This window comes from Zingiber officinale, chromosome 9A (assembly GCF_018446385.1).
Source record: "Zingiber officinale cultivar Zhangliang chromosome 9A, Zo_v1.1, whole genome shotgun sequence".
Classification (NCBI taxonomy): Eukaryota; Viridiplantae; Streptophyta; class Magnoliopsida; order Zingiberales; family Zingiberaceae; genus Zingiber; species Zingiber officinale.
Window position 1 is genome coordinate 137,683,762 of NC_056002.1, and position 19,556 is coordinate 137,703,317.

The 19,556-nt window shown below is 35.1% G+C and overlaps 1 protein-coding gene across 12 annotated transcripts; it reads left to right on the forward strand.

The window, feature by feature from the left end:
- Window positions 1-255: 255 nt before the first annotated feature.
- On the forward strand, window positions 256-17,843 carry LOC122019718. 12 transcript variants are annotated; one of them, XM_042577201.1, is made up of 7 exons: window positions 256-444; window positions 1,057-1,100; window positions 1,157-1,206; window positions 5,970-6,037; window positions 16,851-16,939; window positions 17,303-17,511; window positions 17,589-17,843. In XM_042577201.1, the coding sequence occupies exons 6-7, from the start codon at window positions 17,332-17,334 to the stop codon at window positions 17,688-17,690; spliced, it is 282 nt and encodes a 93-aa protein (XP_042433135.1). In that variant the 5' UTR covers window positions 256-444; window positions 1,057-1,100; window positions 1,157-1,206; window positions 5,970-6,037; window positions 16,851-16,939; window positions 17,303-17,331; the 3' UTR covers window positions 17,691-17,843. The 12 variants fall into 12 exon arrangements, with proteins under 12 accessions (XP_042433135.1, XP_042433139.1, XP_042433138.1 ...); XM_042577205.1 differs by lacking the exon at window positions 1,157-1,206 and having other exon boundaries at window positions 256-519; window positions 16,812-16,939; XM_042577204.1 differs by lacking the exon at window positions 1,157-1,206 and having other exon boundaries at window positions 256-519; window positions 16,821-16,939.
- The last annotated feature ends 1,713 nt before the right edge of the window (window positions 17,844-19,556 follow it).

Below are 19,556 nucleotides of genomic sequence, written 5' to 3' on the forward strand. Positions count from 1 at the left end.
AGTGTTGTGAACATGAGGATTAACATTGTGATTAAGAATTTTTCTTTCATCTAAATTATTTCATAGAGCAATAATGAAAAATAAGAAAATAATAAAAAAAAATTCATAAAAAAATCTATTTAACCACGAAAAAAATTCATTATAAATCTATAATAAAATTAGTAAATAATCAAAAATCAATAACAAAATTAGATAAATTCATCACAAAATTAATAATAAAATTGTTAAGTTCACGAATTTTCGTTGCTAAATGTATCCGTTGCAATGTTGCCACGAATTCTGCGACGACCGCGAATAATCCTATGTTTAGGGTTGCCGTGTGCGAAGGTAGGCTGGGTGGCAAGGGTTTTGTTGCCGTGTCCGAAGGAAGGCCGGTGCGAAGGGTTTCTCTCCGGTGGTTGAAGATCCGGCGGCTCGGGTGCGAAGGAAGGTTGGGTGCCAAGGGTATTTCTCTTTCTCTCTCTCTCCGGTGGTTGTAGATCCGGCGGCTCGGGTGCGAAGGAAGGTTGGGTGGGAAGGGTATTTCTCTTTCTCTCTCCGGTGATTGTAGATCCGACGGCTGGGCCGCCGGATCTATGACCTAGAGACCAGATCTCTCGCTCCGGTGTCTGCTAGAGGGCAGATCCGGCGCGCAGCCTGGTCCAGCCGGGCAGATCCGGCGGCCCAGCCGCCGGATCTGTAGCCTGCACAGCTCCGGCGTGCTAGATGGCAGATCCGGCGGTCTACCTTTCGCAGCTTGGTCCAGCCGAGCAGATCCAGCGGCCCAGCCGCCGGATGTGTGGCCTGCGCAGCCCTATGTGGTCGTGCAGATCCGGCGGGCCACTGGATCTGCCGTGTGCAGCCTGGTGCAGCCGGGGAGATCTGGCGGCCTGGTCTTCGTAGCCCTATGGGGTGCGGTCCTTGCCCGTTCCTTTTTGCGATGGGCCGTTACCCTGCACGTTCTGGTGTGCAATGGGCCGCACGTGGCCCTGCACGGCCTGGCCCTGTTATTTTGTTGCGAGTATGCTGATTTTTTTTTTTTTTTGTTTTGATTTTGACAGTTCATTGTTTTTACAGGTTCCTTATGTAGAGGATCCAAATACTCCGGAAGAAACGTTTTTGTAAGTTTTTCAGGTTTTCTTCTATCTATTTATAAATGACTTTCCTTCTTTTCAAGGCAACGACTGGACTCCTCATGCTGATTTGGTGCAGTAGATTTTGATAAAAGTAGGGCTGCAGTCATTAATTAGTGATTAACTTATATAATTGTCATAATTAACTAATTAATTAATTAGTTGAGAAAATTTGGTGTGTACTTACATTGGGGAAAGATAAACCAAGAAAGAGGTGATGTTGCCCGTAATAATAGGGAGCATTTAAAAGAAATCCATGATAAAAGAAATAAAGAAAATATTGAAAACCAAGATTAAGTGGATGATTCGTATTTAATTAATTACCTAGTATTCCAAATAGAATGAGTAAAATACGTCCTATATCAGGGTCCATCTTGATGCTTGCGAGCTATCGAATTAGAAGAGCAATTAAGGGGGAAAATAATGCAAAAAGATTGTCTAAAAGGAAGTAGAAAAGCAAAACTTATGAATTTGTGTTTTCTTGTGTTTCCATCAATGGTCTTTTCCATTGAGTATAGAGGCATTTTGTTATGAGTTATTTGTTAAATTTAAGAATTTTGTTAACTCTTTAACAAACTAAAGTAAAAGAGTGATTTAATTAGGATGCGTTTGGTTTGCTAGATTAATTAATTTATTAAACTGTTAATTACAACAGATTATAAGCCTCAAAGGATTACTTGTATATATATGGCAGTTGGAAAAAAGTTGACTGTGAATTTAGAAAGTGAGTGGATATAATGGATTAAGAAAGTAATTAGAAATATGAAAAAGAAAATGTTCATATAAAGATCTTAAATTGTTTTGTGAAAATTCTTTATGAATTTACTTTGGCTCAAAATTTAGATGACATAATATAAGGAGTTGGTTATCAATAGTATTAACTCTCCCAGAAACATGGGAATTTGTAACTAATCAAATTTTAATTAACGATTGAATGAAGTTATTAGATAATGATGGGTTGTTATTAGATAATGCTCGAACATGGGAATTTTGTTTTATTTTTAATTTTCTACTATATTATTAGTGACTGAGTTTTAAAATTGGTCCCTAATATGATGATGTTATTCACACTAAATTGTATTGATAAAATATTATGAAGCAATCATAATGCTTTCAATGAACCAAAATATCATGATTTTCATAGACATATAACCCCAATATTTGGTTAAGTTTCTAGACAAACTATCAAGGAATAGATATCATCTACATCCTAAACAACTCATGATCTTTAAAAAGTTTTAATACGCTTGGAAATGGATAATCCTAGATTGGTTCATCATCATCTTCAGTAAGCTGTATGTGTCCCAACTATTTTGGATTGGCTATATATTTTGCATGCCTTCATTAAACTCTGTGTGCTGAGAATGTATAAATAATACCTTAAGAATGAAAATAACAACAATTTGATACTTTTTCATATTAAAGCATCACAAACCATTAGTATTTATCAAAATTGTGTTACAGCCAAAACAACAAATATTTTTCCTTGCACTATGTAAGCAAATCAAAAGGAGCATCTCTTGGATTCTTTAGTTAATAATTATATCTTACTCTAAATAAAATTGTATAGTAATACTTCTATCCTAAATATTCTCCTTCCTGGCCCTTATGGCATGGTTCCAACAATGACAATGTGACAATCTCTTAGGCAACTGCTAAGCAAAAAACAACAATAAAAGAATGATAAAGCAGGGGAGTCAACAAGGGTGAGATAAAAAAAATGATAAAGTGCAACTTTAACATGAAAAAAATTTAGACGGATGCATGCAAAATCTATACCCACTAGACTGAACATCTATTTAAATGTTAAAATCAAATAGCAATTTGGTTGCAACATATTGAAATAAATAATTTGCATAAACTATTGATAATAAATGTTGGAAAAAATCAATAAATATTAGAAATAATAATTAATTCAGCATGAAGAGCATTTGAATTGGTTTAATCTTTAATGTTTATTGTTTAGGTGAATTAAAAATTTAAAAAATGATGAAGTATTTGATTTTGCATTTAAATATTTTTGCATGGCATAATTTTTAATGAGATAATTAAGAGCAAATATAGATATGACACCTATATACATATATATCTTAAAAACTTCTAAAGATTTTCATATTTTGAAATTTTAACTAATAGTAGTTTCAGATGCCAACTTCCATCTAACTATTTTAAAATATTATTTTAATATATAGAGTTGTTTACATATCACATGGGTTAAAATCTACTGTGTAAGAACCTGAAAATTTTAATTAAAAATTGCACAATGATTTGAATTCTAGTTCTAAACTATATATACATCTCACATAATAATAAATATAACACTGCAATATCACATACAAATGCTAACAATTATAACTATCATCGAATGAGCATGGATTGACATGCAATGTCCAACACAAATACAGTTGTGAATGACATCACGTGCACACATTGATCCAATGTGTGGTTAAGGAGAGAAATTGATATAACTACTAATTGCCCTGAAACCATCTACAATTGCTAACAACTATAACTATCATCGAATGAGGATGGTTTGACATGCAATGTCCCACACAAATACAATAGCGAATGACATCACGTGCACACATGTAGCCAATGTGTGGTCAAGGAGAGAAATTGATATAACTACTAATTGTCCTGGAACCATCTCATAGGTTTAAGGTCTTATTGCCATAGTCATTATCTAGAAGTGACTCATCGTTCACAAGTAAAATATTCAATGTTATGCACGTTATGACCCATGTTCATCATATCCTAATCTGAGAATGAGTTTAACTTTCTATCATAGTAAAAGTGTGCCAACATTAATGATAATAAAAAGACTTAATCATTTCATATGTCAAAAACAATTGGATCATACTGTATTATTGTCTATCAATCCAATGAAATGATATCTACTTATAAAATTGTGCATCTGTGTTTCAGGAATCAGCTTTTATGTAATACATAAAGCATAAGAAAAATTTAAAATCTATCCTAGTAAACTAGAGTGGTCAAATTAACAATGAGCGCCACTTGTAAGAATGAATTTGCATAGAGAATCCACATTCCCCGCCTCACCTAGCCATGTGACAATCCCGCATCGCATAGATGAGATCATGAGAAGTAGAAACTAAATTACTCTAAAGAAGCATTGGTACTCTTAAAACAAAATAAGAAAACTTCTATTGATAAAAATATTATAACATGGAAAAAGAAAAACTTGGATAACTTGACTCTCTTTTAGTTTTTATTTTTCCTTGTTTTAATATTTTTACCAATGCTTCTTTAGTGTAATATAGTTCAATAGTTTCAATAACTAATGCAGGTTGCTAGTTTTTTTTAATCTAATATTTGTTTTGACAATCAATAATTGATCACGATTTGATTTTGACAATTATTTGTTTTGTTTATTCATTATGATAATAATTAGTTGGTTTATAAAGAAGAGCACCATTGATTGAAATTGCCTTTTCTAACCAGCGAGTACAAACACTTAGTTTGGTCTTTTCTTTTTGAGTTGTTGTGGATATATTTATCTATTAAAAAATGAGAAAGTTTATGGTGGTCTCAAATTTTTACTAATCTTTATGATAAGTCAATTAACACGATGAGGGGAGCTCATTATGTATGCACTGTGGCTATATCTGTTGAATCTTTGATTGCTTGAATTGATCAGATAACCACTTGTTTGCTGTACTCTCTTCTCTTTTCTAGGTTTTTACTGCAAATTGTGCCACTTTTTGTCCTCCTTGCTTGTATGGTTTTTCTTTTGTGTTGCAAGTGACTAGAAATTGAGTCATGGAAATACATTAATGATAAGACATAACCATCATTATTTTCCACTTATCCAGAATTCAATATTAATTCAATGGAGCCCCCACGGGTTGGCGTAGTTACTCCAATAGGTCTTGATGTCAATGCTCAACGGGTGCAAAATGCCTCGCAGCGTGCTTGACCTCCTCCATGCAAAGGGGTCGCTGTGCTAGGGCAAATGTCCACTGTGATTTTTCCCTTTACAGAAAGTGTGGGTGCGCCCTGTAGGGGCCCCTAAGGTGGCGGTTACGCCTTTGCTCCAATATTAATTTAATGGAAATTCTCATCTTGCTTATCCATCTTTCTTGAAGAAGTAAAGGCTCTCTGATTCATTTTGTGTAGCTTATTGATACAGACATGCCTGAACAATCATTTTCTAATCTTCCAACCGAATTTTAGTATTGCTATGCTATATAGACTATTGGGTGCATTTATTAATTATGTTATTTACTATTCATCTTTTCCCCTTCTTATCTGTGTATGACATTTGCACTTTGAGTGGACATCCTACATTCCTGTATTGGCCATGTAAAAATTCTAGAAACAGCTTTGTTGGGTACTTGGATCCACACCCATATTGTATATTTGTTGGCAAGTGTTAAATAATAATTTATAAGCATACTCTGCTGATACTCCGCTATTAAGGTACACTAAACTTAATTACTTAGGTGTTGAGTTTTTTTTTTTGAGGTAAGAATTAGTGGTTATAGAACTTTAGATATGTACTTTGTAGTTTTACACCATACTCTGATTCAAATTGTACACTTTGCGGTGAACACTTTTTTAGGTTAATGATCTGTATGCCACATTGTAACCTTAACTAATGAAGTAGTTCCTTGTCTTAATCTTATTTCTCTAATAGTGTCAGGCTTTGTTTTTTTTTTTTAAAATTTTTGTTCTCATATATCAACCATCAATTGCAGAAAATTTAACCAAATTTCAAATCTACACAAAACCCACCTCTAAAGTTTCATTCAGTCGATAATTACAATATAACTTTTCTTATTTTTTTTCATAACCATTTTGCTATTGTTTAGTGATGATTTTCTTATTTCTCACAAGGACTCTGATAAGATAATATTTGAGCGTTTGCAAAAGGAATTTGATGCTGCATGCTGCTCAAACTGGAGGTATTCTTCTGATGACTTTGCACAATGGTTCAGTGTTTGGTTTCTTACATGTCTGCTTGTTTCAAGTCTTTACGGGTATATGTGATTCTAATATTTGATAAAAAAGATTCATATTCTTATTTTGATAACTGGACTGTGTAAGTTAAGGAGCCTTTGCACTTGCATTCGCCTATTTGAAGCAACTACAAATGTGGTAACGATTGCAATAATACGCAAATATTCTTGCAGTTGCATTAATATCAATTTTCTTGGCATTTACACATAGGATAGATAAATTTCAGTAAAAAGTGTCAATTGTGTTTGCTTTATCTCGGTGTTCAAATATTGAATCTTTTCTATGTGCATCCGTATACTCAGAATCCTTGATTTCCTTTTTGTTCTTCCATATTAATGCACGTGTTGGATACTTGTACATTAACAAAGAATCACATATGCTTTGAGATTCCATGGATAGACTCGAAGATCTAGAGAATCAATTACATCTTCTTACTGATATATATGTCATCTTTGTTTTTATTCACAAATCTGTACATAATAACTTCCTAACCAGAAAATCTACGCATCTCAACCATATTTTATTGGCAGAGATTTCTTTAGATGAAGAGCAGTGGAATGACTAACTACTAGCTACAATGTGTGAAAAAGTCTTGATATATTTTTTCATTTATTTTATTTTATTTTTCATCACACTAAAGCATATAGTCATATCTGATTGAAATGGATGACGCCTTTTGTGGAAGTGGTATATTATTTAAACTTGTCACTGGAAGTAGTAATTGGTTATTCAATTTCTATTGTATTACATTATGATTTCATTTTCTTGTATTTGACTTTAGCATATAGTGTCCTAAATTTATAGTTATAATAATAAAATAAAAGAATTAATAATAATAATAATAATAATAATAATAATAATAATAAGATGGTGCAGACCACCTCTCTCCCCTTGTCTGCGCATCTTCATGCTCCTCATCAACAGAGAAGGAGAGAGAGAGGTTGTGAGAGATAATAATAAAATAATAAAATTAATAATAATAATATAATAGAATTAATAATAATAATAAGTAAATGATGATAATAATAATAAGTTAATAAAGGCAGGTCGTATTCTCTTTCTCATTTTCGTTGACATTCTCTTTCCTCGTGAAGACAGAAGGGGATATAAACATCCAACTTCTCTCGCAATTATTATTTCATTTAATTTTCTTTTCATACTCTTAGAGAGAGAAAATGTCCGAGATAATAGTAATATTAATAATAATAATATAAATAATAATAATAATAATAATAATATTATTATTATAAATAATAATAATAAAATAATAAAATAGTAATAAAATTAATAATTTAATAATAATAAGGTCTATCATCCTCTTTATTTCTGACATATATTCCCCTTCCTAGGTAGAGAGAGAAGGGAAGAGAATATAATAAAATAATAAAACTAATAAAAATAATATAATAAATAATTTTAATAATAATAATAATAATAACGTTTAGGATGAGTCAGACCACCTCTCTCTCCTGGCCCGTATCTTCTTTCTCTCTCCTCGGTAAGAGGGAAGGAGAGAGAGATGAAAGAGATAATAATAAAAAAAATATATTTATTAATAAATAAAAAATGGAAAAAATATTTTTCCGCTCACACACACATTTACTATCTACAAGTCTTTTCCAATTGAACAACTTCTCCGTTACCATTTCCAGATGATGAATTGTTGTGGGGCTCCTTTGATTCCAATGGTATGGATACTGCCTCAATCTTCTGCTCCGTCAGTTCATTCTTCAACTTAGGCTTTTCCTTGCCTTGAGATTGCATCTTTGTTTTATTCATTTCTTCATGAACAATAGTTGTTTGATTTTGAGAAACTGTGGAATTTGCTGGATCCGGTTTCATTATCAGGTTAACTGGAGATTCAACCAACTCTATGTATACAGTAGTAGAGTTCTTCTGAAAATAGATCTTATGATTCAAAAAATATGAGGAATTTGCTAGCAATTCGCCTGCATCTGTTGACAATTGTGTCTCTTTGCTGGTTTGATTGTGGACGTCGCTTGAAATTCTCATATCAGGTTGTTGACCTTCATTTTTGGATTCAACTACAGTCATATCTTGGAGAGACATCTTGTCTAGGATTGGAGTTTCAGATCTACTGGCAAATGTAGCATTATTTGCAGTCAAACTTCCTTGGTGATTAATACTTGAATTGTTCCCTCTGGTATTGTCTTGTAGCATGGAGGCAAATGAATTTTCTTCCTTTCTAACATCTGATTCATTTTTGTCAATGTTCTTTTTTGCTCGGCGTTCAGATTCAGAATCTAGCTTTTCTTTTAGCACATGCTGAGCCTCCTCTTTGTTCTCCTTACCATGGGGATCATTCTCACCAAGTTTCTCCACTGCTCCATTTTTAGATTCATATCTTTGGTTTCCTTCAGGCACGTCTCCAGTCTCTCCTTTCCTCTTCTTATCATCTGACTTATTTCTGTCAAGGTTCTTCATTGCTTCATTTTCAAATTCAGGTTCAAATTCAATCGCTTGGACCACATGAGCTACAGCACTAGAAGCATCATCGGCCTTAAAACTTCTTTCTTGTGCTGCCTGAGATGCTTCTTTATGGTCCACTTCTTGAATGGTATGGACTACTTCACTGGACAAATCGTCTCCTTTGAAACTTATTTCACGAGCCTTATGAACTGCCTCATTGTGTTCATGGTCATCAATCCCATCCCATTCCTTTGATTGATCCTCCTTTTCTTCTTCAAGGCCAGCTTCTTCTTCATCCTCAAGTTCCACATCAGATCCACCTTCATCCATGACTTCTTCCTGCCTAATTCCATGTCCTACTGCAATAGAATCTTTTTTCACCTCATCGACACCCTTGTTCTCACCCCTGTCCACTACTTCAGCTATGTGAGGCAGATCCTCCCTCCCAAATCTTCTAATGTTGAACCACCTCTCGTCACCCTTCTCCCTCCTCTCTACAAATGTTTCCTTCTTGTCATGGGAGTGATTCATTCGACAGAGCAACCAGACGCAGATGGCAATCAAAAGACACATGTGAAGAACAGTCTTCATCTTATGACTCCCTTTTCCCCTCTGGTTCCTATTGGATACCTGCCTCAACATGGCGACCGTCGTCGGGGGATCCCTCAACCTTGCAATGCCTATCCACGGGTACAAATAGGAACCTTAAGACCAAATCAAAACATCCGATCGCATCAATTAGAACAAGATGGTAGTGTTGTCGATCAACTTCCAGATCCTTTTTTCCTTCTTGAAAAACAATTAAGATTTCAGCGCAGATAAAAATGCCACAATCCAAACAAATTATATCTAGTAGACAACAAGGTCCATCCGATTAATTTTTTTTTTCAAATAAAGGGGAATAACATATACTAAATTTTTTTTTTTCAAATGAAAAAAAAACTGCTAAAACAATCAAGAAATCTTATCATAATCCTGCAAAGAACAAGTTAAAATTTCCTTCGAATGAACGAAAACACCAAATCTTCTCAAAATTGCAGGCAAAGAATAGCATGAATCACCTTGAGACATGGTATATTTACATCTCTATAAGCGAGATAGGAAAAATAACACGAGAAGGAAAACAAATTAACAATCAAGGAAGTTGAAAAAAAAAGGAGCAAGAAACCATAATGAAGGTCCAAAGCCCCTTAAATCAAATAACCCAGAGCTTTGCGCGACAAAATCCAACCATATCAGAAAAGCCAACCTTACATAACAGCACGAGGAGAGGGAAAACGTACCTGGAGCGAAGATCAGAAGCCTCCTTGTTCCTCCGTTCCCTGCTGTCGTTATCGTAGACGAAGGAAGACTCGAGGGGAGCAACAATACAAAGGAGGAGGACTCAGATCGCGATGTGATGGCCACTTCGGTCAAACGACATCTCCAATAGAGCTTTTGAGAGTTTAGCTCCTTCGGTTTCTCTTTACTGACGTGTCAATGGAAATTAAAAAGCTGGGTTTGAAATTTCGAACCTAGTTTTTAATCTCTCTCCTTTTTTTAAAAAAAAATTTATAGGGCAAAAAAAAAAAACCCCCAGAAAAAACTCCATTCAGGCAGTGATACTTGGTTAGGAATACAATGTCCAATAAATCCTCAATCCTTTAATTAGTAATAAAAAAAGGCACACAACAACTTTGGATTAAATTCGAACCTCACCAATAAGAATTATATATATATATATATATATATAAAATAAAGTAAAGAATTTTGTATTGTCATTATATTATTAACGTTAAAAATTTAGTGTCGATTTATCCAATATTAAATTTAGCAATGAATCTATTAAATAAAAAACTTAACCCGGTAACAAAAATATAAAAATAAATCTCAAAGTGGTCCCTGTGGATAACACGGTACTGTTTTCCATCCAAAACCCTGGCTTTTGCCCTTTGCCTTGTTCCTCAAGAAAAGCCTTCGTCGTTGCCGCTGATATAAATTTAGGCCGATCCGGGAAATCTTCCTTTTTGTTTGTTCCTTGTTCTCTTCGCAGGCTCATCTTCATCATCTGCGTTGGACCATCTTTTAGGTGCATTTCTGCTCTCCATCTACTTTCGAGATTTGTAAGTCGTCGTTCCTTAATTTTAAGCAATAATACTCTACTTTATAAGATGACAAAACAAAGTTGTGTGTGTGTCTGTGTTTTTAATTTCTTTGAGCTCCATTGATCGACACCACACTTTATAAGATTTTTTGCACTTAATTTTACACACACCATTATCAAATGCAATCATAAATCCTTTTTACCTTGTCCTCTCTCAGGACGATGCGAATAATTAAAATATGAGGTGTTATCATATAAATTCTTGAAATCAAAATTCCACGTATCAAATATGTTTGGGATCAAAACTTGACGTATTCAATCATACCTCCCTTCATGCCTTTCATCTGTATTAATATTAATCTAGAAACATATTAATAGAAATACTGGAGGAAACGAATTACCTTTTAGCCACATAAATCCTATTTTAACTTCTTCGTGCTAAGCCAACTATAGACAAAGTTATCTATATGCACATAACTTGATTTTTCGACACCTGACTTGGTTTTCCCATACGCTTGTTGCTATGTCAGTGGAGGAATTTTATTCTAAAAAAAGTGTTTAGTTGTAATTTTTGAAAGTTGTTGGACTTTTTCGCAAAAGCGCGTCTAAAAGGCAGCAACCATCTTCCACGACGTGTTCGGTTGTTTTCTTCGTCTTTCTCTTATTCAACCCAACCCAAACCCTAAAATCTTTCAAAATATTACCTTTTCTCACCTTCAAATCATTCGTCGTCGCCGCCCACTGTTGTAGTTGCCACTGCCGTCGCCCACGCTGTAGCCGCCGCTGTCGCCTCTTCATATCGTGATTTCCAGCGCCGTCGTCGTCTCGCCGCCGTCGCGCCACCGAGGCTACACGGTAGTGCACGCGCTTAGAACCTTCGATTTAGGTGGAGTTTTCTTGCTTTATCCTGTTGATTTACCTTCATGCATGATTAAATAGAAAATGATTTAGATTACTCAATTAGTTTGCTTGATCCCTTTTATTCGAACTTAATTTCTACTTAAATACCAATTTAAGTTTTCTTATTTGCTTCCCTTATCAGTATAACATAATGTTCCAGTATTCAATTTTATTATTCATATGATTTTTTATTTCATTACGTATGTTTTGTAAAACTACAACCAGAGCTGAGTTATGTTGATTGCATCCATCTTTTTTTAGATTTATACATTTTATCCATTCTTTTTCATTACGTATGTTTTTTAGATTCTAAGCAGTAGAGAAGATGAAATCTTATCAAGTTGATAAAACTATTTGATCAATAATTTCCTTTTGATTGTTGTAAAACAGTAATATTATACCATATCAAAATTTATTGATGAAACTTACAAAGGATAACTTGAATTATTATGAGAAAAAAATTAAGTGGACCGATATCATAAATAATTTCATCAATATAATTCCTATAATTGAAAAATTTGAGAGGGCTTGGCCCAATGTTTGTAAAAAGCATGCAACTTCTCAAGTAAATTAATAAAGAACAAGTATAACCTTTATTTCGTGGAATTTTGGTTCTAGAGATATGAGATTATTTATGTTAGACTGTGTTGTTAGAGGCGTGAGGCGCACCGAGACGCAAAGGGCTCCTAGAGCCCGAGGCGCGAGGTGCGCTCGTGGCGCGAGGTGCCCCCGAGGTGTGCGCCTCTTGAACATGAGGTTATTTACTAAACTACTGACACACTCATATAATATGTTAAATATCATAATTATTAATATTCCGCACACACAAATATCAAATCACTAGCCATAAAACACAAAATATGACAAGCAAAACAACACCATGATACAATTAATAAAAGTTTCAAACTTTCAAGTTTCAACTTTCTAATCTAAACTAACAAAGTTCATCAAAACAAGAGTAATAAGTCAAATTAATCATCAAGCTCAAGATCATCCTCATTGTATTCTTCTTCTTCTTCTTCTCTATCTTCATCTTCTTCAAATTCAATTTCTTCTTCGTCTTCATCTCTAAGTCTTAGAGATGAGTGTCTTATAGAGGAAGATGTATTTCCCTTCTCGACTTGTGTAGGCCTAGCATGTGAATTAGAGGTCATGGATGCAATGTTTTTTCCTCTAGTACAATATGCAGGCTCTTCATCTCCACTAGCCCTAGCAACGGCATCCCATGTCAAGTCATCACCTTCAAAAATCAACTCATCTTCTTCATTATCACTTTCTCCATCCATTTTATCCATTAACCATTCATTACTATCATTAACATCTGTCAAATAGATGAGGTCAATCTTATCACGTGCATCATACCGAAGTTTTAAGGCACGATTGTATTTCTCAAATACCAAATCATTTAAACACTGCTGAGATAGCCTATTTTTTTTTTTTGCTGTGAATCTACAAAATGTCAAAAATCACAATAAGTATAATAAAATAGCAAAGAATATTTTCTACTTATAAAAGTAACATACTAATAGTATTATACATTTATATTTATTACATACCTGCTCAAATACACTCCAATTGCGCTCACAACCAGAAGTACTACAAGTGAGGCTAAGCACTTTAATAGCAAACTTTTACAATTCTGGGGTATTTGCTTTGTAGCATTCCCACCATTCTGTTGGAGATAATGCTCTTCTATGTCTAATTGTCACATTCCTCTCAAATAGCCCTTTTGCATTTCGATATATAGAGAGCTGAGTAGTGATTTTATCTTGCTCAATAGCGCTTGAAACCAATCTCTCCATAGTTTCAAACAAACCATTCACCGCTTCTCCATAGATATTTGAATCTGTGTATGAATAAAGATATTCTGGATTCAAATAATGTCCTGCAGCAAGTAGAGGCCGATGAAGTTGACATTTCCATCTTTTATCAATGATCTCAAACACTTCTTTGTATTTCTCTTCTTTCTCTTTAAAGACATTCATAATTGTTTCTTTTGTCCTATCCATAGCCTCATAAATATAACCCATTGCAGGTTTTCTTTCACCATCAACTAGTCTCAGAACACGGACTAAAGGGCCATATACCTTTAAAATATGCACAACACTGCTCCAAAATCTAAATGTTATGATGATTTTAGTTACCTTCTTCCCCGCCGCTTCTTTTGTCCAGTTACTCTCTGTCCAATCCTTTGAAATGAATGTTTTTCTTAAATTTTACTTGTGTAGGTGCATCCTTTCAAGAGTGAGAAAAGAAATAGCAAATCTTGTGACACCCGCCCGACAAAGCTCTTTTTGTCTTGCTTATTGCCTCAACATATTTACCATGCCTAGGCAAACATAAATGTAAGCATTCACACTTATTGTCTTCTTTTGTTTTAAAATCAGGCAATATCCCAATATCTTCTAAGATCAAGTCAACGTAGTGAACAACACAAGGAGTCCAATATAGGTGTGGCCTTTTTGCTTCTAATAATTTTCCTACAAAAAAAGTTAGAAAACTAGATAAGTTTAACATAAATAAGAAAAAACATATTGATAAAAAAGAATTAAATAGATTCTTACCAGCAAGTACATTGTTACTTGCACTATCCATAACAACTTGAACAATATTTGCTTCTCCTACACGCTCCACAAATCGATCAAGCAACTGAAATATTTTCTCTCCAGTCTTTGCATAATTTGAAGCATCAACCGATTCGATGAAAATTGAACATTTAGGAGAATTCGCTAAAAAATTAATCAATGTCCTCTGCCTTTTGTTTGTCCACCATCTGCCATCAAACTACAACCATACTTGGCGCATTCTGTTTTGCACGACTTAATGTAATCATTTGTCACACTATCAACAGTTTTTTTTAGAAAAGGAACCCGCATCTTATGATAACTAGGTCTTTTTTATTAGTACACCATATAAGCCAACCAAGTCCAACATCCTTTTCAAGCTTGAATAGTTAATGACATTAAAAGGAATTGCCGTATCATACATCCACTTAGTTATTACCATACAAGTTTTTTCCCTCGATTCTTTTTGTATGTCTCATTTATTGTAGTTTGCCTCTACTTTCAACATTAGGAGCAAAATACATATCAGACCTATTTGACTTGGCCTTTTTTTGCATATTCACTGATCTAGAACTTGTACTTGTACTTATAGGCAACACAACTTTAGCTCCAATATCATCCATATTAATATCATCACCAAGAGGGTCTACATCCTCAAAGTCCAATGTCCCAAGTTTAGAAAGATTACTTTTCTCCGTCTTTTTCTCCATGAAATTTTTTATTTCTTCACGTACATGAGGCGGGCATTTTTTACAAGTTGTAGTATTTCGAAACTCCCAACAAGATGTTGTTTTGCACGATAGATACTCCTTTTGTAACTTTTTGACAAAAGTTACAAATTAAACCATTTTTATTATTCGGATTAACTCTTTGAAAATAATTTCATGTCAGATCTTTTGATATATATGTTGAAGTATCGCTACTATCTTCCATGATAATTGAACAAGGAAATAACTTGAAAAATTAAAAACAAAATAAAATTAACACTATACTAGCAGACAGCAATAGAAAAATACTGTACCAGCAATAGAAAAACTTGACAAAAACAAAAAAGGAAAACAGTAAAAAATCGAAAAATAGGACAAAAAAAAAGTAAAATCGGACAGCAACAAGAACACTGAACACGAAACAACAAATTATGCTTTTGATTGAAAAATCTTTAGTTCGCAAAATATGCTTCTATAAGTGAAAATAAAGAAACATTACTTTTCTGTATAAATGGTAAACTAAAAAAGGATGGATTAGTGAAACAATTTGTACATAGGGAAAATTTTCAGTTGCAGCCCAAACAATGTGAAAACAAAGAAACATTATTTTCCAGTATGAGCAAGTAATAACCAAGTAAAATAGACAAATTTTTCATACCTCTCGCTTATCCACAGATGCTCTTTAAAATAATCAAGAACCAACCTTACCTCCATGCATAAATTCTATGATTTCTTATGTAGAGTTTGAAGTTTCACGTTGTTACCTTGTTCTATAATTTTATTTTATTTTTTTTGTGGCATCTGCAATCCTAAGGAAAATTGAACCTTCTACCACATACGACAATAGGCCTTCACATCCTTCTTTTAAATGTCCTTCATTTCTGTTTTTCTTCTATCTTTCAACATATCCCATCGCTACAAGATCCAGAGTTCTTGAAAGATAAAGGTCTTTCTCTTGATATATATTATATATGTATATATATATAATTCTGATTATTGAAGATGGGCTCCAAATATTGAGACAAATTCAGCATACTCTTATTCCCATTTTTGGCTATGCGTACAACTTCAGCTCCACATGATCCACTTTCGTCAGTAGCAACCTCATCTTAGCTCTCATACCACAATGTTGGTATGAAAAATATATGGGAAAAGAATAATACAATTTGAAATAAGATGAAGTAGCAAAGAAGAGACAAAACTAGTTCAGTTTCCTGCTCAAGTATATATATATATTTATAGGTAAAAGGATGAAAGCGGGGACTACATGGACCCACTTTCTCCAAAAGTGGCTACTTACTTTAATTGTGGTGAGTACATCTTGACCAAGTAACACTACATTTACTGCTAAAAAATAGACACTACTCCTTTATCCACATAATCAAGTGGAGTGGATAGGTTAGTTAGCAACCACTAAATATTTTTGCATCAATTGTTTGCAAGTTACAATATGTTTTTTTATAAATTTCATTGATTTCGACATTAGGGATGCTAATTGCGCACCGATTGACCTTACTCAAACTTCTAAGGTTTAGCTTGACTAATGATAATTGAGCATGAGCTAAAATTTGATACAATTCAAGCCCAAATTTGGGTCATTTATATTCATTGGGCTTGAGCTTTGTTGAGGGTCTTTTACTCAGGAAATGAGCTTCACTTTAGGCTGAGCTTATTCTTGATTTATTTTGAAATTTAACTCGATCAAGCTTGCACCCGACCTTACAATCCCAACTTTGATACTCTATCGAAATCGTACATGTTAGTACAGAGGTTTGCATATGTCCATCGAGCTTGTAGGCTTATAATATTGATAGTGAGTGCAAAGGGCTATTTATAACAATACATCTGAGATTATTTTAGTTATATACGAGCTTACATATGAGTTTATTCGAATGAATGTATTCACTGTCTTATAAAGAAGCTGGTTTACCATTTTCTTTGTGGATAGTAATATAAGAGATTTGTCCACCAACTTAAATGATTAATTTTCAAGTTCTGCTCGTTTAGAATAGTAAGATAAGAAGCTCTAATTTAGCCACTGCAGTACTAAATGAGCTTGAACAAGCTTTGTCAGATTATTCAACGACACATTCAAGGAGCTTCATACATCTCCTGCATTAGTCAACACTCAGCAACTGAAACGTATTGTTCCATTTTGTTCTGGTAATTGTTTTCGTTGTCTGCATGCTTCTCTCCTTTAAACAATTTTTCCTGAATGTCTATCCTTATCGTATTTCTGGAACCAATAAATTACAGTCTGCTTGCAAAAAAAAAAAAAAAAGACAGAAAATTTACGCATATCATACACCATAATCTGATTAACAAGTAAAAATTAAAGTTCCATTCATAAAATAGCATGTAAAAAATAAGTATTAGTAAAACTTGCCATTTGGATTTTGATCGTGCCTATTTTCTAAATGCTGGCAACATAATTTTCAAAATTGTGAAGTTTTGCAAAATGGTAATTTATCAATTTTATGTCTAATTTATATGATCTGCACTAATGGCTAAATTATCATTTTGTAGTGACTTTATATTCGTGCTAAAATCTCGCAATGGAAACACAAAAATCACCATCCGAAAAGCCACGTTCAGTTGATCCAGCCATGACTTCATGCAGAAAGAAGAAATCAGATGATGCTGACTTTTTAGAGGATCTGAGAGATCATATTGATGAATTCATTCACGCATCGATGGATGAGCACAAGAATTGCTTTCAGAAGACGATTAAAAAGGTCAGTGGAGAAAACACATCACACAACTTGTATTTTGGATTGATAGTACTCTGAGCTTCTTCTGTTGCATGTTTCAGATGTTCGGAATGTCGAGGGCAGTCGCACAGAGAAACGAAGAAATTAAAGAAGCCGACAGCCTTTTGCCTCTTCAGACAACCGTCAGTCAGGAGTCGTCCTAGTTGCAGCTAAGTACTACTGCAACTGATGTTGAACAAATAAATAGCAAGACTTTAATTTAAACACTGTTGTTTCTTTCGTGCTACAGGCCATGATATTTGAATGCTGAGTCCAAACACTTATCGTTTAATGTTTTCTTATTTCTTTTGCGTTCACTGTAGTTGATATGGTTTTGTTTGTGGAGTCGAAGAATTCTAGATACGAAAGTGTTGAATTTTGGTGATCCGGATGACTCCGCTTTATGAATTCACTGGTAATGAAGTTTTGTCGATCGATCAAATAAGATTAGCCATTTCACTCGGAGATGAGTCGCTTAGGAGAATCAGGATCATGAACTTCATCGTGGTGGACGTCCTCTCAGCTTACAACATCATTCTAGGATGATTGACCCTTAACGAGTTCAGGGCAGCAATCTCTATCTATTGTCAGAAAATTAAGTTCCTGATAGATGACCGGGTTGGAAAAGTCAAGGGCAATCAGTTTGCCGCTCGGTGTTATTACATCGAGATGGTCAAAACCGATGCCAAAGCCGCTCGGAAGAATCCGCGACTCGAGGTAAACACTATTATTGAAAAACTTCCTGCCCTTGTGTACGAGGAAAAAGAGGAAGTCCAGATCCATCCTTGCCGAGCGAAGGCCACTACTTCCGTGGTTGCCGACTTAGAGGCTAAGCAGAAGACAGAATTGGTTGCTTGCCTCCAGCGGAACCATGACGTGTTTGCATGGTCAACGCATGAGTTGCTCGACATCTCTCCAAGTGTAGCTTAGCATTAGCTACATGTCCGATCGGACGCTCGTCTAGTAAAGCAACGCAAAAGGGTTTTCAGCGTCGAGCAGAACTTGATCATCCGGGCGGAGGTAGAAAAGCTGTTGCAAGCCAGACACGTGAGGGAAGTTCAGTTCCCAAGCTGGCTCGCCAATGTTGTCCTCGTCTCCAAATCGGGCAACAAGTGGCGAGTCTGTATCGACTTTCGTGACCTGAACAAGGCATGCCCGAAGGACTCCTACCCGCTACCTCGGATCGATCAGATGGTGGACTCCACTACGGGATGTGAGCTGATCTACATGCTAGATGTCTACAAGGGTTATCATCAAGTGTCGCTCGTCCGCGAAGATCAAGAAAAGGTCAGCTTCATTACGACCGACGGTACGCACTGCTATAACGTCATGCCGTTCAGACTCAAGATTGTTGGAGCCACTTATCAAAGATTAATGAACAAAGTATTCCGCCGGCAAATCGACCGTAACTTGGAGGTATACGTAGATGATATCCTGATAAAATTCCTCCGAGTGGCTGACCTATGTGCGGATATTTAGGAGACCTGCCGGACACTCAGGACTTATGGGATAAAGCTGAACCCAAACAAGTATCTGTTCGGTGTAAAGAGTGGGTGCTTTCTCGGCTACATCGTAACCCGAGTGGGGCATCGAGGCAAACCCAGTCAAAGTGAAAGCGTTGGAAGACATGCCCCCGCCCCGCAACTTGAAGGAAGCTCAGCGATTGTCGGTCGAATCACAACACTATCCAGATTCATCTCCAAGTCATCCGATCGGAGCTTGCCATTCTTCAAAATACTAGCCGGATGAAAAAATTTCAATGGGACGAGGAGTGCAACAAAGCATTCGAAGAGCTCAAAGAATATCTCAACTCCCTGTCTGTCCTAGCCAAGCCATGTGTTGACGAGCCGCTCTGGATCTACTTGTCGTCTACAGAGCATGCAGTCGGTTTGACATTAATTAGACAAAGCCGCGAGGAACAACCAGTGTACTTTTTAAGCCACATATTAAACGATGCTGAGTCTCGCTACACTATTCTTGAGAAGTTGGCTTATGCTTTAGTGCTCACCTCTCGGAGGTTTCGCCCGTAC